General features: G+C 45.8%; 1 protein-coding gene across 1 annotated transcript; it reads left to right on the top strand.

Moving 5' to 3' along the window:
* Positions 1-1,119: 1,119 nt before the first annotated feature.
* Positions 1,120-15,405, top strand: PPIE (peptidylprolyl isomerase E). The gene is made up of 10 exons (XM_068966763.1): positions 1,120-1,150; positions 2,143-2,241; positions 4,491-4,534; positions 5,012-5,038; positions 6,723-6,804; positions 7,464-7,564; positions 8,735-8,858; positions 13,607-13,792; positions 14,758-14,900; positions 15,090-15,405. Exons 1-10 carry the CDS (start codon positions 1,120-1,122, stop codon positions 15,156-15,158), a joined length of 906 nt encoding a protein of 301 aa, XP_068822864.1. The 3' UTR covers positions 15,159-15,405.
* Positions 15,406-16,034: the final 629 nt, after the last annotated feature.

Here is a 16,034-nt window from a genome sequence, read left to right as displayed (position 1 = left end):
TAAATAAAATAAGAAAAAAAAAGGGAGCTCTAGAGACTTGAGGTTTTTCTTTTTTTTTTTTCTTTAAGATCACCCTGGGAACAAGCCAGAGGGTAGACTTGAAGGACAGAATCAACATCAACTCTTCCTTAGTCTCAACTGCATTAACCTCTTGGTCTCCAGGCTTCCACCCAAATCATTCTGGGCACAATGGTCAGACTATCTTGAAGTATAAATATGATCATGTAACTACCCATCACAACCTTCAGTAGCTTCTCAAAGCCCCAAGTACTCCACATGGTTTGCAGGTCATGCATCCTGCCACCCCTACCCACCTGTTCTGTCTGACGTTCCATGTCCCTCTCCTCCCCAAGGCCCATAAGAAGGTGCAGAAGCTGTCTCCTCTCCCGGAAACCTTTTCCCCTGCTCCCTCCTCTCTCTGGCTCCTCTTTATGGTTTCAGCTTAAATGTGGCCTCAGAGAGATCTTAACCAGCTGCTGTGCCTAAAAGAAGTGGCCCCATTATTTTGTACCACTTAGGCTAATTTATGTATTGCTATTAGTTGATGTATTCCAGGAGTCAGTCAACGTTTTTCCCGAAGATCCAGATGGTAAATATTTCAAGCTTTGTAGGCTCTGGGTTTGCCCCTGCAGCCTGAAAGCACTCACATATGAATACTAAAAGGAATGAGCAAGACTACGTTCTGATAAAAATTTTTTTATGAAAATTGAATCTAATATAATTTTCACATGTCAGGAAATATTATTCTTGTTTCTTCTTTCCCCGCCCCCAGCTCTTTAAAAATGTAAAAACCATTCGTAGCTCCAGGTTGTCCAAAAATAGATGTGCGGGGTGGCCCGCGGACCGTACTTTATTGGTTGTTTATTACTTGCTGACGCCTTCTGACTCCGCAAGGGAGTGTGTTCCGCAGCAGGGAGCACCGGCAGAGCCGAAGCCGTGTCGGTTCAGGCACCAAGATGCACCTAAGCTGCACTCGCAGCTCGACGGCACCCAGAGGCGGGAAAGGCTTATGCCAGAGTGGGCGGGGTCTGCGATCGCCGTGCGCGGGGGCGGAGCCTTGGGGAAGGGGCGGGCCGAATGCAGGCTTCCGGCGGAAGAGCGCAAGAGCGCAAGAGCAAGATGGCCACTACCAAGCGAGTGCTGTATGTGGGTGAGCAGGCTTGGGGGCTAGATGGAGGCTGGGCGAACTGAGCGTGGAGCTGGACAGGTCTCCGGACGCGGGAGGCGGCGAGCAGCTGTTTAGGTGGCATCTGTGGCGGTATTGCTTGGTCTCAGAGAGTGAGCCTGAGACGTAATAATTGCACCTCTCTTCGAAGCCCGCCAACCTCTAACAACCACCTCTTCATCACCTGGGACCGGAGCGATGGTTGGAGGAATATTAGGGACCTCTCAATCCTCGCGTCCATTCATTTTACGTTCACCGCAGCAATGGCTCAGCCCGCACTCTTTAGGGAAAGAGTTCCCAGGCTAGCCGGCTAAAAATGAGAATAACCTCAATAGTACAGTTTGATGAGAGCTTTGGTGGGGACGGACACTGGTGATATAGGCCTCGGTGTGGGGAGAAATGACCCCTCCATCTGGAGAGGTAAGAGCAAATTTTCAGGTTGCGGTGACGCCGGAGATGAGCTGGAATTAGCCAGGTAGCGAAGTAGGAGCAAGTGCGTTTACTGAAAGGGAGCCCCGCGAGCAAAACCCCAAAGGTGTGAAGTAGTCTAACACTTGCAGGCAAATGTGTCGGTTTGCGGGGACGCAAAGGATAAGAGGCTGAAGAAGTGGTCAGGGCCTTGTGAACAGCCTTGTGTACAGTGCTAAGTTTGTACTTTTTCCCTGGATAAAGTACTTTAAGCAGGGAAGTGATGAGTTAAAGTCTGTACGTTCCCAGGATGGTACTGGTTGGCTTTGTGGAGAAGGGAGGCAGTTATGAAGCTGTGGAGGGAATCTCCGGGCTAGATGAGGGTTTGAAAGGAGAGTGGAGAGTGTGCTTCATAAGTAAGTGTGAAGGAGCAAATGAGAGGGATATTTATGAACCCGAAGGACTGAATGGGAAGATCCCTTCCCTGACAACGGCATGCTAATTTTACAGCAGGGACTTCTCAGGAGAACGGAGGACAGTAGTTCAGAAGGCACTTGATGTCTTTGCAGGTGGACTCGCAGAGGAGGTGGATGACAAAGTTCTCCACGCTGCTTTTATCCCTTTTGGAGACATCACGGATATCCAGATTCCTCTGGATTATGAAACAGGTGAGTCACCTTAGTGTTTCTCATGCCCAGGATCCTCCTGCTAGGAAAGAACTTAAAGTTTTTGTAAGTCATATTACAGTACGTTCTAAATATGCTTTGGGCAGCGTGACAGTCATCTTTATGCAGAAGGACTTTTCTGAGGCTTGGGGTTGTGAGCTGCAGTATACTTTTCAGATCCCATATATTGCATTTGAAGTAAGACAGGCTTTTCAGTTAGCCAGTAGGAAGATCGGTTTCGAGCTACCTGGAGAGCTGTTGTTTCAAACTGCCTGCCAGGCAGTCTCCTACACCTGCTCTGTTCTTGGCAGCTGTGCTGTTAAATAGGGTAGCAGGAAAGCCCAGCTTCAACAATGGGGCCTCAACTTCTTTGCACCTGAACTTTCCCTTCAATTAGTATCACAGTTGCAGTTCCGTTTTCTGTCTTAACCTTTGTTGTCATTTTTAAAATTGGAGTTTTAGGCCCAGCTCTAGAGTACACAACTAGTTTAGAAATCCCCTCAAGGGATCATAGAGAGGGAATTTTGGGAGACCCATGTGAGTTAATTGATCATTCAAGAAAGCTGGCTTGCTCAGCAACAAAACCAAGCAGCTCTGCTTAACAACAACACCATATAGCAGTGACACCTGCATTCTGCTGGTTGAGGTCAGTAAGTTAATGATCCCTTGGCCATGCTCCTGTGCACACACTAAAAACAAAAATACAGGGGAAAGGTAACATTACACTGAAACCCGAGATGATTTACCATATTTTAATATCTGTTACTGCCTTCTTGCTCATTTCCATAGTGCCGTGACAGTCCTAGTGGGGTCATGCAGGGTCAAAAACTCCCCTACCCAGCATGTAGGAAGAATTAATGATGGGAGACTCAAAGAATGAGGAAGAGGGTGGTCTTCTCCTCCTCCTCACTTTTCCTTTAATTATAAAAGTATAGCCCAGGACTTCACTGGTGACCCAGTAGTTGGGAATCTGCCTGCCAGTGCAGGGAAAATTCCACATGGCTTGTGGCAGCTGAGGCAGTGCTCCATAAATACTCAGCTGTGCTCTAGAGCTTGTGCTCCACAACAGGAGAAGCCCCTGCAATGAGAATCCCACGCACTGGAGAGTAGCCCATGCAACTAGAGAGTAGCCCCGACTCGCCACAACTAGAGAAAGCCTGCATGCAGCAACAAAGACCCGGCACAGCCAAAAATAAATAAATAAGTGAATTTTTAAAGTAAAAAAAATTAAATTGCTCCCCACTAAGTTCTTGTCACAGCACCCTCTTGCCTGCCTCCTTGTATCTCTCACAAGCGTCATATACTAATAAATGACTCTTTCCGTGTCGCTTTGCCTCTCAGCGACTTCTTTTCACAAGGAGACGAAAGAACCTCAGCTACGTTAAGTCCTGAAATTGTTTTGTGGTTTCAGCAACCTATCCTCTGCTGAATCCTGAGACGAGTTGTGTGGCTTCAGCTCTATCATCAACCTTGTATATGGATTTAACCTCCCTGGGACCTTTATATGTATAAAAACGATAAGGTTATGTTGACTCTGTAAGGTTAATTGGTTGCTTAAACTAATGCTTTTGTGCACTTGGCCTTCCTAATTGGCGTTGGTTAGATTAGCGTTTTGCTGAGGATCAAGACTGAGCATCCTTACCCAGGTTTTAGGAGTCATGACTTCGGCACAGTTGATGCTCAGAATGTATGCTTGGAATGAATGATTGATAGGTTAAATGACTTCATTTTTCTAGCTGCCTTGAGTGCAGAGGTTAAGATTTGATTGGCTTTGGTAAAGAATGCTGCTTTTTAAAGATGAAAAGTATAGTTCATTATTTAGTTATGTTCACTACAAAACGGGCTTCTATGGTGGCTCAGATGGTAAAGAATCCTCCTGCAATGCGGGATAATTTCCTGGGTTTGATCCTTGGGTTAGGAAGATCCCCTGGAGAAAGTAAAGGCTACCCACTCCAGTATTCGGGCCTGGAGAATTCAATGGACAGAGGAGCCTGGCAGGCTGCAGTCCGTGGGTTCACAAAGAGGCGGACACGACTGAGTGACTTTCACTCACTACAAAACAGTTTAATGTTGCTTGAAATGTTATTTAAACTAGAAAGAATCAGAGTAAGATGCCTTTTTCCTAAATAGTGATGGTGTAGAATTTCTAGTAAATGGGTAAGGCATGTGACTGACTTCACTTTCTTTGTGACCACCTACTTCTTCCCATTGCCCAACATGATAATTGCTTGATATTGTCTGCCTTTTTTCAGAAAAGCACCGAGGATTTGCTTTTGTTGAATTTGAGCTGGCAGAGGTGAGACAATTCTGTTATCTATGTTAAGTCTTTGGCTTGTTATTATTGTTACTGATTACAAAGGGAGCTGTTCTTCATTTGGGGTTGGGTTTTGGGACCTCATGCTGATGCTTCTGGAGAGATGAGAAACACTGAAGGAAAGCTGCCTTCACTTAATGAAACCATGGGCCGTGATTAACATTACAGACCTGCTAGGTCCTGCCCCTCTTGCTCTGCAGAAACTCCTGCAGCCCTGCTCATTGAGCATCTTTGCCTGGTAGCACTGGTGATACTTTCTTTGTCTTCCACTAAATGGCAAATAGCTGAAGTCAGCCAGGAAGTGCACTTTGTTAGACCCGTGCAACCTAGGTGAGGAAGAAAAAGAGACCTTTTTCCGTTGGATTGTTTTTCTGTTGTCGTTTTACCAAGTATGTGTTTAGACACTACAAGAAGCATTTGACTGCAAACCTAAATTCGCACCTTCTCTTTTTTTGGCAGGATGCTGCAGCAGCTATTGACAACATGGTAAGGCTGGGAATCCGGCTTCTTACAGAAGTTGCTTTTTGGTGGTACAGAGGGCACTTAGTTCTACATTCGGTTTGCCAAACCTCCAAAGTTACAAGGTTGCATGAGGAAGTACATACAAATTGTCATCGTGTGAAAATATTCACTGTGAATTGATCACTTACGAAATTGTCCTTTCTCAAATATCTTTCTCCATTTGATGAATAATGTAAAGGCTAATCATCCTTGTTGACCAGTCACTCACTGGCTGCCTGTGTCTAGGATAAGAAGTTGCAAACAATGCAAAGTAATTGCACAGTGAAATTGCATATTTTACAAAAGTGACAGGGTTTCATGAAGTGTTAGACCGGTTAACAATTGAGAAGAGAAATTTGATAAGGATAATGATAGGATGTGCTGCTGATCCAAGTGATTGGGACAGCCTGGAGAGCTCCTTGGGGCGATGATGTAGCTCCTGAGTGTGTGTTCCCTCTTCAGGATACTTAAGGATTTTCACATCAGATAAGAAATGCAAAGATAGTCATACTGTTGATAGGATTTTATTGGAAAAAATACTGCAGATGTATAAACATCCATTATATCTCTGTTCTTCAAATTAGGCCATAGTTTAAAAGCTGAATTTTAGCTATAAGAAATTTATTTTCATTAATTAGTTTCATCACAGTACATTCCCAATTTTTTCCCCCTTCACATTTTAAACCATGAAATTTTCTTCACTGTCATTAAGTCATTTCACATTGAGTGACCTTTCCTGGTACCAGTTATCTTAGGGTAATGAGGCTTTCCTTCATTCCTGTTCTCTGTTTTCCATTCATCAAATGTTTTCCTCAGCTCTCAGAGCGAGATCACTTCTCATTGCTCAAGGCTGACCTTGACTTTTGAAAATGAACTCAGGTACTTGGAAATTGCATTTATCCTTATAATTTCCGAGTACTCTGAACACAGCATCACTTTTGTTAGCACAGGTCATTACTAGTATTGAAAGAAAGGAGGTCAGATACTACTGCATATGAACTAGATATACAACAAGGTCCTACTATATAGCACAGGGAACCTGTTATTTAATATCTTCTAATAACCTATAATGGAGAAGAATAACCTATCTTCTAATAACCTATAATAATATTTTCTAATCTATAATATCTTCTAATAACCTATAATGGAGAAGAATCTGACATATATATATAAAATGTATAATTGAATCAGTTTACTGTACACCCAAAACATTGTAAATCAACTATGCTTCAATTTTAAAAAAGAAAGGGACTTCCCTAGTGGCCCAGGGGCTAAGAATCCGCCTTGTAGTGCAGAGGACGCAGATTCAGCCCCTGATCAAGGAATTAAGATCCCACATTCCATGGAGCAACTAAGCCTGTACTGCAGCTAGAGAGTCCATGGGCCACGACAGAGACCTCATGTGCTGCACCTAAGACTCAATGCAGCCAAATAAGGAACTAATAAATTTGAAAGAAAGAAAGGAGAAAGGACCTGTATGATGGCTCCCAGGAGGAAATTCTCTGCAGCCCACAGGCCGCTTTGTGGCAGGTGCATAACTTGCTGGTAGGGGATCAGGGATTAAGGGAGAACAAATCATGAGTTTGTCTCATGCGTCAGAAGTAAATGGAAAGTGTCTGACTTTCTTTTAACCTAACAGTTTAAGCAAATGGATTTTCACACTTTTCAGAATGAATCTGAGCTCTTTGGACGGACAATTCGTGTCAATTTGGCAAAACCCATGAGGATTAAGGAAGGTTCTTCTAGACCAGGTGAGTGGGAGTAATACAGATGCCTCATCACACCCTCCAGTTTGGCCTTGCTTGCCTTCCTGTCCCAGTTTTCTTGAAAGGAGGCACTGAATGCTTCTCTGGCGGACAGTAGTAGAGAATGGTTTACATTGGCAAAGGACATGTGCCACTTTTGTGGGGAAATAAAGAGTGTGACCTTCTCAGCCACACCAAGGTAATTGTTTCCTTTATGAGAGAAGCCATGCCTGATCTCTCATCTGTCCCAGTTTTCTCAACATTCCTGGCAGGTTCCATCAGGGGCTGGGACTGGCAAGGGCTGCACCTTTCCCTGGGGCATAGCCTTTTCATGTTGCCCTGCTAAGAGCTTGGAGAAGGAAATAGCAACCTACTCCAGTATTCTTGCCTAGAGAATCCCATGGATAGAGGAGCCTGGGAGGCTATAGTCCATGGGGTCGCAAAGAGTCAGACACGACTAAGCGACTAACACACACAAGAGCTGGGGCTTCAGGGCTGGCAGTCTCTAAAAGATGGGAACTTGCCTGACAGATGTGACTTCCCAAAGTGGAGACCTGTGGCCGAGAGGGCCATAAAATATGTTCTGCTTCGCTGATCAGAGTACCTACTTAGCAGCTGGCTGATGGCTTGAATGGGTTCTCATCTGCTCACTGCTTTCCTTTCAGTTTGGTCTGATGATGACTGGTTGAAGAAGTTTTCTGGGAAGACGCTTGAGGAGAACAAAGAGGAGGAGGGGTCAGAGCCCCCCAAAGTGGAAACACAGGAGGTGAGATTGCAGCCTGGCATTTCCCCCAAGGAAACTTTGTTTTTTTAGGTTTTTATGGAACTCTGCAAATGTATATACAAAAGTAGAGAGAATGAAAAGTGAACTTACAGTGTTTTAGTGGAGGTTGGTAATGAGTGAACTGAAGTGAAGCTTTAAGTGTCTTGTCCTTGTGCTCTACGTGAGGAGCTTCTCAGCTCTGCTGGGTTCTGTCCTGTGATTGTTACTGACGAGGAGGAAGTGTGAGGTGAGGAAGGGTGGTGAGTGGGCCTCTGCACTCTCCTGGTCAGTCCCCCTCCTTCACGCAAGTGTGCTCCCGGCTCACCGTCTTTCTGTTCCTGACGCAAGGGAGGCAGCGCGGGGTGAGGGTACCTTCCCTGCAGTCTGGGCACAGGTTTGAGGTCCTCCCTTCCAGGGAACCTGCCTTGGCACTTCCTTCTGATTCTCAGTGCACCTCTCTAACCATTGCCTCTCCGGCTGCCCCTCCCCCTTGTAACTGACGTTCTGGGTTTCTTTCTCTCTCCCCTCTCTGCCAAAATAGCAGCAGTCACTCTGATCTTTCACAGCCTCTCCTAGGCTATTGGACTCCCCTGGCCTCTGTTTCTAGTCCTGAGCTTCAGACATTGCTAATGCAAGTCTTGCTCTCCCTCCTCTAATCTTGTTCATCCTGTGTTCTCTAACTCACTGACTTGCCACTTTCCATCCACATCGATGCAAGCAGGAAATACAGAGGCTAAGCAGAGTGCCTGCAAGTGTATAAATCAAGGTCCCGGCCACCTCCATTGTGAGCACTTCGGAACTCCTTGCTTCCGTTGCAGCCAGCCTGCGTGTGTGCAGTGCTGTGCACAGAGGGAGGGGATGGTGCTGCAGAAATGGGTCCGTTTTACTGGATTAAGGTGGGTGACCTTGAGCTGGGCTGTGAAGGTGTTGAGAGTTGTCTGTTTGGGGCTAGAAAAGTGTTTTGGTAGACGGTGCTGAATCTCCTGTCACTGGATGCCAAACTGGGGCCGTGGCCGTGGCCTTCACCTTCTTCTGCATTCCCAAGGCCTTCCCTGTCGTCTCCCTGTTCAGCTCGCCCACTAGTTGGGTTCTCAGATGTGTTCGTTCACACTCGCTCTCCTAGTTGGGGAGTCAGGGCGTTCTCTCTAACCTGGCCATTTCTCCTGCATCTAGGGAGAGCCTGCTGTAAAAAAGGCCCGGTCAAACCCTCAGGTGTATATGGATATCAAGATTGGGAACAAGCCAGCTGGCCGCATCCAAATGCTCCTGCGTTCAGACGTCGTGCCCATGACTGCAGGTGAGTAGTTTTTTCTTTAATACAGTGAATGTGTATTCATGGTTGGTTGGTTTGTTTGTTTTTAAGTACACACACTCCAACACACACACTCCAACACACACATACACTCTCTCTCTCTTTCTGTTTGTTTGTTTTTAAGTACTCTCTCTCTCTCTCTCTCTCTCTCTCAAACAGTATTGAAGGCAATAAATTGAAAACCTGAGTCTTTGTTCCTTCTCCATATCTAATCATACTCTTCAGAAGTAACTACCGATAACTAACAACTTTTTGAATGTTTTTTTCATTTGTTAAATACTGAATTCTATTTATCCTTCTTTTAATCTAAATTTTATTATGTAGACATATAGTCAGGAGTGTTAATTTCACAGTTTGTTTTGAAACACAGCAGTGCCCCCATGCTGCCCCCTGCCCTGCTGCCATCCCCCAGCACCATTTGCTGCTTCTCAGAGGCAGCCAGTTTCAGCTCTTAGCTGATTCTTTTGGTTTTTAACCTCCATATTTGTAGGTAACAGATGTATGTTGCTACTTTCTGGTTTTTCTGTTTTTTGTTTTAATGTCTTTTCGTTTTAGACATCTATTGACTTCCCACTTGAGAAGATAAGGAATTAGCTTTTTAAATCAGCTTCCCAGCTCCTTCATCCTTTTATGTTGTTACCATAATTTTAGTTAGGTCACAGGTTATTCTATGTAAGCATCGTACTGTGATAGCTTCTTTTCATACACAGCACTTTGTTTCCCCTAAAATTCATAATTCTCTTGTTTTCACATTTGCTTAGTATTCTGTACACATATTCCTGAGCTTCCCCAAATTTTCCTGTTTGTATAAATCTCCATCATGTTCAGACACATCAGGTATTGTGTCAGTTTCACTTATTCCTCCTTGGAGCCCCCTGGCCTCCTCCAGGTTGGACTAGTTGCCTTCCAGGCCCATCTCATAGCTTTTGTCTTGGGATCTCCTGCTTTCACTTCCTGTGTTGGGACCTCTGTTGTCTTTTTTGATCTATTCCCTCATTTTGGTAGAGGATATAATTCTGTAGCTTCTGGAGAAAAGAGCTTGGAGGATCAGGTTTTTGAGACTGATGTGTGGAAATTTCTACTTTCCCACCTGATAGTTTGGATGTAGAATTCTAGAGAAGTCTAATGTCATTCTGATTTTTGGTCCTTAATATAAAACCTTTTTTTTTTTTCTGTCTAGAGGTGAGCTGTCCCAATATGGTAGTCACTATCCATGTGTGACTCTTTAAACTTAATTCACGTTATATAAAACTAAGTTTCACTTCTTCAGTTATTCAGATGCTTAAAAGCTGTTAGATAACACTGGTCTAGATGCTTGGAGGGTCTCTGTATCCTGTGTTCTGAAATACTGTCCCCTTGGAGTAGATGTCCCTTTCATCCATCCTGCTAGATATTCAGTGGGCCCTACTATATTGGTTTCTCTTGCTGCTGTAACAAATTATCACAGACTTAGCAGCTTACAAGAACATGAATTTGTTGTCTTAGCTGTTCTGACGGCCAGAAGTCCAACACGGGACTCACCAGGCTAAAAGAAGATGGTGGCTGGGTTACCACATTCCTTACTGGAAGCTCTACGGGTAGATCTGTTTCCAGAGACAGTCAGCTTGTTGACAGAATTCAGTTTCCTGCATCTGTAGATGAAGGTGCCCATTTCCTTGCTGGCTGCCAGCTGAGGGCTAGTCCCAGCTTCCAGAGGCTTGTGGCCCCCCTCCTTTATCATCACAGCCAGCAGTGAGTGATCCAGTCCCTCTCACGTTTTGAACCACCTGCCTCCTTTTCCATCCACTTCTTTTTTTGGGTGGGTTGTGGAGGAGATGGAATATAATTTACAGTGTTTTGCTAGTTTTTGCTGTACAACAGTGCAGCCACTTCTGACTCTCTCTTTCTGCCTTTAGCTGGGAAAGGCTCTCTGGTTATAGACTTGTGATTATACTAGGCCCACTGGGGTAATCTAGGCCACTCTCCCCATCTCAGTGTCCGTAACCTTAATCACATCTGCACAGGACCTTCTGCTGTGAGCAGCATATTCTCAGGTTCTAGGAATTGGGACATGGACATCTTTCGGGAGCCATTATCCTGCATACCACACCCATCAGTTAGGACAGTCCTATCTTTTGAAAAGTTTTCCTTGAATTATTTCTTTACTTTTATCCCTTCTGATTTTTCTCTACTCGTATTTTGGAATCTTTTTAAATGTTCTTTTTCATAGCATCCTGTGCTTATTTCATGTATGTACTATCATTTCATCTTGGGAGATTAGTATACTAAAATTTCTTTTTCCTATACAGCTTATGTTTGAAATTACTTTTTTCAGTTTGTTTTTTTCTTCTTTTTGTTTGTTTTGTTACTGATCTGTTTGCTTGTTTCAGTCTTTGCTTTTCACATTAGATGCCTTTCTCATGTATAAGACTAGAGTCCTTAAAATCTGCTTGGAAACTCCCTGGACATTGGTAAGGCTTGCTGACTGAACCTTCCTCTATGAGGTGATTCTGATTGGACCCCGGATATCAGTATCCCTGAGTCATAGTCTCTTGCACAGAACAGAGGCCACAGAGAAGACTCTAGTCTCTTGCTAATGGTCCTATGTCCAGTTGTTTGTCGTGGAGGGTGGGAGGTTGTGGGAGCAGTATATGAACTTCAGTAAATCTCCATTTGTCATGATGGTCCCTCAGGTATGTATAGAGCTTCCCAGACCAGAGACCCTCTGCTTTAACCTGCTGGAGGGTTGACCTCCCACCAGCAGGCAGGGCTAGGGAAGAGAGAGGATCTAGGGGCTAGCTACTTTTTAAAGTGAGCTTTCAACCAGACTTACTGCTTTTAGAACCATCTTCATCCTTGTCACTGAGGTTTTGGAATTTCTGCAGCAGAAATCAGATTGCTTCTGGGCTTTATCAGCTTAAGCTTCAGCTCTGTTAGGTCTGCTCTGTCAGTTATGGCTCATCTGTTTGTCTTCCAGTTTCCAAAGATTTGTGTTGCTGTTTTCTCTTCTCTCGCTCCTTTTAGGGGCTAGTCATTTTATCCATTTTTTAAGTGTATGATTTACTGGCATTAATTGCATTCACAATGTTGTACAACCATCGCCACTATCTACTCTCACAACTTTTGCACCACCCCTAATAGCAACTATACAGTCCATGGAATTCTCTAGACCAGAATATTGAAGTGGGTAGCCTTTCTCTTCTCCAGGGGATCTTCCCAACCCAGGGATCGAACCTAGGTCTCCCACATTGCAGGCGGATTCTTTACTGTCTAAGCCGCCAGGGAAGCTCAAGAATCCTGGAGTGGGTAGCCTATCCCTTCTCCAGTGGATCTTCCTGACCCAGAAATCGAACCGGAGTCTCCTGCATTACAGACGGATTCTTTACCAGCTGAGCTACCAGGGAAGCCCAATAGAAATTCAGGACTCGTTAAACAGTCACTCCTCTTTCTCCTCTACTCCCAGCCTCTGGTAATGGTTAATCTACTTTCTATCTCTCTGAATTTACTATTCTAGACATTTCATATACATGGAGTCCTAACAGTAGTTGTCCTTTGATGTCTGACTTATTTCACTTAGCATTATGTTTTCAGGGCTCATTTAGGTATCAGTATGGCTGGCTAATATTCCATTGTCTGGATAGTCCACAGTTTGTTTCTCTACTCATTTGTTGATGGACACTTGAACACTGGTTCCACTTTCCAGTTATTACGAATAATGATACTGTGAACATTTGTGTACAAATAAGTATTTAAATCCCTGTTCTCAGTTATTTTGGGTGCCTCTCTAAGACTGGAATTGCTGGGTTATATGGCAGTTCCAGTTTGACTTTCTGAGGAACTACCAAAGTACTCTCTGCAGTGGCTGCACCGCTTTCCCTTCTCATAAGCAATGTATAAGCATTCTAGTTTCTTTACATCCTCACTTGTTTTCTGTTTGTCATAGCCATCCTGGTAGTTGGGAAGTGGGATCTCATTGTGTTTTTGATTTGTATTCCCCTAATCGCTAATGATGTGAAGCATCTTTTCATGTGCTTAGGGGTAGGGGCCATTTGTGTATCTTCTTTGAGGAAATGTCTGTGAAAGTCTTTTGTGTATTTACTTACTAGGTTGGTTTTTTGTTGTTGATTTGTAGGAGTTCATTGTATATTCTGGATATTAAACACTCAAGAGATGTGATTTGCAAATGTTTGCTTCCATTCCCTAAGTTGCCTTTTCATTTTGTTGAGAGTGTCCTTTGATGTTCAAAAGTTTTTCATTTTGATGAAGTCTCATTTGCCAGTTTTTTGTTACTTATGCTTTCAGAGTTGCAGTTAAGACATTGCCAAGTGCAAAGTCACAAAGACTTGACCTGTCTTTTTCTCTAAGATCCTGTTTGGTCTTTCTTTTTAAAAATTGCTTTACCACCAGCTTAGGGTGGAGCAGATCTAGAATGCATGTTTTCACGCCTTCTTTAGCTAGAATCCTTTCTAATCCTTCAAGATAATCAGTATCTCAAAGGTTTATAATGAACATGTCATATTTTGAAATGAAAATACGAACATTAAACAAATATAGTTTTTCAGAGTCTAGTTGGAGATCTCGTTATTTGGGTTTTTTTGACCATGCCCCCGAGGCATGTGGGATCTCAGTTCCCCAACCAGGGATTGAACCTGTGCTCCTTCCTTGGAAGCATGGAATCTTAACCACTGGATCACCAAGGAATCCCCCCATTGGTTTGTTTTTTAATCAGGCGCCTTTTCCTTTCTTGGCCCCAGAGAATTTCCGCTGCCTGTGCACCCACGAGAAGGGCTTTGGCTTCAAGGGCAGCAGCTTCCACCGCATCATCCCCCAGTTCATGTGCCAGGGCGGTGACTTCACCAACCACAACGGCACCGGGGGCAAGTCCATCTACGGGAAGAAGTTTGACGATGAAAACTTTATCCTCAAACACACGGGACCAGGTGGGATCGGCTGGTGGGTGATGGTCGGCGCACTGGGCTGGGGCAGGATGGCTGCGCAGGCAGGTGACAGGCTGTGCTTCTGGTCTCCTCCAGACCCCCACCCAGGGAACAGAGGGGAGGCGTTTGGCCTGGCTGGAATGGAACGAGCCTGTTTCCATCACAGGGTCCACAACTGTGGGCACAGCTTAAATTTTGTGGTCAGCCACTGTAAGCCTGCTCTTCTTCCCTCAACCCTGCTGCCTGCCTGTCTGTCAGACTCTAGTAAAAAATTTCAGTGGTTGGTTCCCCAGCAACTAGAAAAAAATACAGAACTGTACTGATATTTAAGACTGCAGTTCTTTTGGAGGCCCTTGGCAGCCACACTAGACAGAGCTCCCTAGTTCATGCTCAGTCCTGGTCAGAGACGGCAGTTGCCGCCTCACTCCCGAAACCTCCACGTCACCCTCTGCCCCAGCTGATGCTTAGCCTCCCGCACCTGTCTGCATCTGTCCACACCTGCCTGCGCCGGCTTCCCCCCAAGTGCAGGGGCTGAGCCACCTCCCCTCTGCTCGTGACCCAGACCCTCCCCACCCCTCGCCCTTCAGAACCTGGTTCTGCACGCGTGCCCTGCCGCTGCCTCGTGTAATGCCCGTCCCCTGCTCTGCTCGATCAGCACAAAAGCACACAGTATCGATCTTTTCTTTGACTCATGTCCCCCCCTCAGCTATCACCCATGCCTCTGGTCCCCTTTTTAACCGAAACTTCTTGATAAAGTTATCTGGGCTCCCTGCCTTGGTTCTCTTGGTCCCGTCTAGACAGACTGCTCCCCTGAAGGCACTCTTCTCCACCCAGCCCATAGTCAGCTCCTGCTGCTCATCCCATTCGCCCTCCCATCTGCCAGTGCAGAGGCAGCATCTGTACTCCCTCCTCCACGCCTGGAACCAGCAGCAGGGTCGGGAGAGCTGACGGGCGCTTCTCTCCCCCAGGCCTGCTCTCCATGGCCAACTCCGGCCCAAACACCAACGGCTCCCAGTTCTTCCTCACTTGTGACAAGACGGATTGGCTGGACGGCAAGCATGTAGTGTTTGGGGAGATCACGGATGGCCTGGACGTCTTGCGGCAGATTGAGGTGGGTGGCTGCCGGGGCCCCTGGGGCACAGCCGTGAATGTGGGAGAGCTGAATCGGGGCCTGGAGAGAGACAGCAAGCTGCTGTTGGGGGTGGCGGGGTGGGATGGGCAGAGGGGTGGGTATCCCTGAGCCACTCTTACTCTCCACCCTCCCTCCCCTGATTCCTCCTCTTCTGTTTGGCCCGCAAAGGCCCAGGGCAGCAAGGACGGGAAGCCCAAGCAGAAGGTGATCATCTCCGACTGTGGGGAGTACGTATGAGAGGGGAGCTGTTAACCCGGGGAACCGGCACCCGAGGTGTCCCGTTGGCAGCGAGCAGGGCTTCGTGTCGTGGCCCTTCCTCGGGGTCAGCGTGGGGCAGCTCCTCTGCAGGCACAGTCTGCGCCTCCTCTGGTCTTCCTCAGGTGTGGCCTTGGGGCCGGGGCTGCCCTCCCCACCATGGACAGCTGTGCGTGGTCTTTCCAGGCCTTTGCCACCGGGGCTTCTCGTGGGCCCACCTGTGTGACTCCTGGACATTTTCTTCGGGTAAAATAAATCCTAGTTTTTGTACTGCTGCCTCCAGCTAGTTCCTATGAGTTGTCAGATGTCGCCTATAAAGCTAAACTGTCCCCTGAGACAGGTTGGTGAGTGAATAGGGCATAATCCCTTCCCCACAGTTTTTCTTTTCTTCCCTTGGATGATTCCCTGAGATGCTAGGTGATATATCTTCAGGTCAGATACCCTTGTCAGACCACTGTCAAGACCGTGGGCATCAAAGACAGTGGAAGAACTGTCTTCAGCGCCTCCACTCCCACATCACACTGCCAACCCCAGAGCCAGTGAGTGTATCGCTCAGTCTCCATGATGCATTTGCTTATTTGCTCACTTTCATTTTACAGATTTTTTTAAATGATACCTTATTACTCACAGTGCCTTTTCTATACTAGGTACTATACCTATTTTTCAGGAGACAAGAGGTTAGCAAACCCCTTGGTTCTAGTCCAGCCCACTACTTGGTTTTATGAGTAAAGTTTTGTTGGAACAGTCAGAGTCATCGGTTTACATACTCTCACTGCCGTGACTGGAGTAATTGGTGGCAGATACCATATGGTCCCTGAATTAGAGTTCTTCAGAGAAACAGAAGCTATCGGATGTGCA

Source organism: Capricornis sumatraensis, chromosome 2, assembly GCF_032405125.1.
Source record: "Capricornis sumatraensis isolate serow.1 chromosome 2, serow.2, whole genome shotgun sequence".
NCBI classification, from domain to species: Eukaryota; Metazoa; Chordata; class Mammalia; order Artiodactyla; family Bovidae; genus Capricornis; species Capricornis sumatraensis.
This window is presented reverse-complemented; position numbering and strand designations above follow the sequence as displayed.

What these genes read in the sequence shown, in the direction of transcription:
- PPIE (XM_068966763.1), top strand. Translation starts at nt 1,120, where the DNA reads ATGGCCACTACCAAGCGAGTGCTGTATGTGG. An exon ending in CAGCAGCTATTGACAACATG is followed by an intron (nt 5,039 to 6,722) that starts GTAAGGCTGGGA and finishes CACACTTTTCAG; the next exon opens with AATGAATCTGAGCTCTTTGG. An exon ending in ACGTCTTGCGGCAGATTGAG is followed by an intron (nt 14,901 to 15,089) that starts GTGGGTGGCTGC and finishes TGGCCCGCAAAG; the next exon opens with GCCCAGGGCAGCAAGGACGG.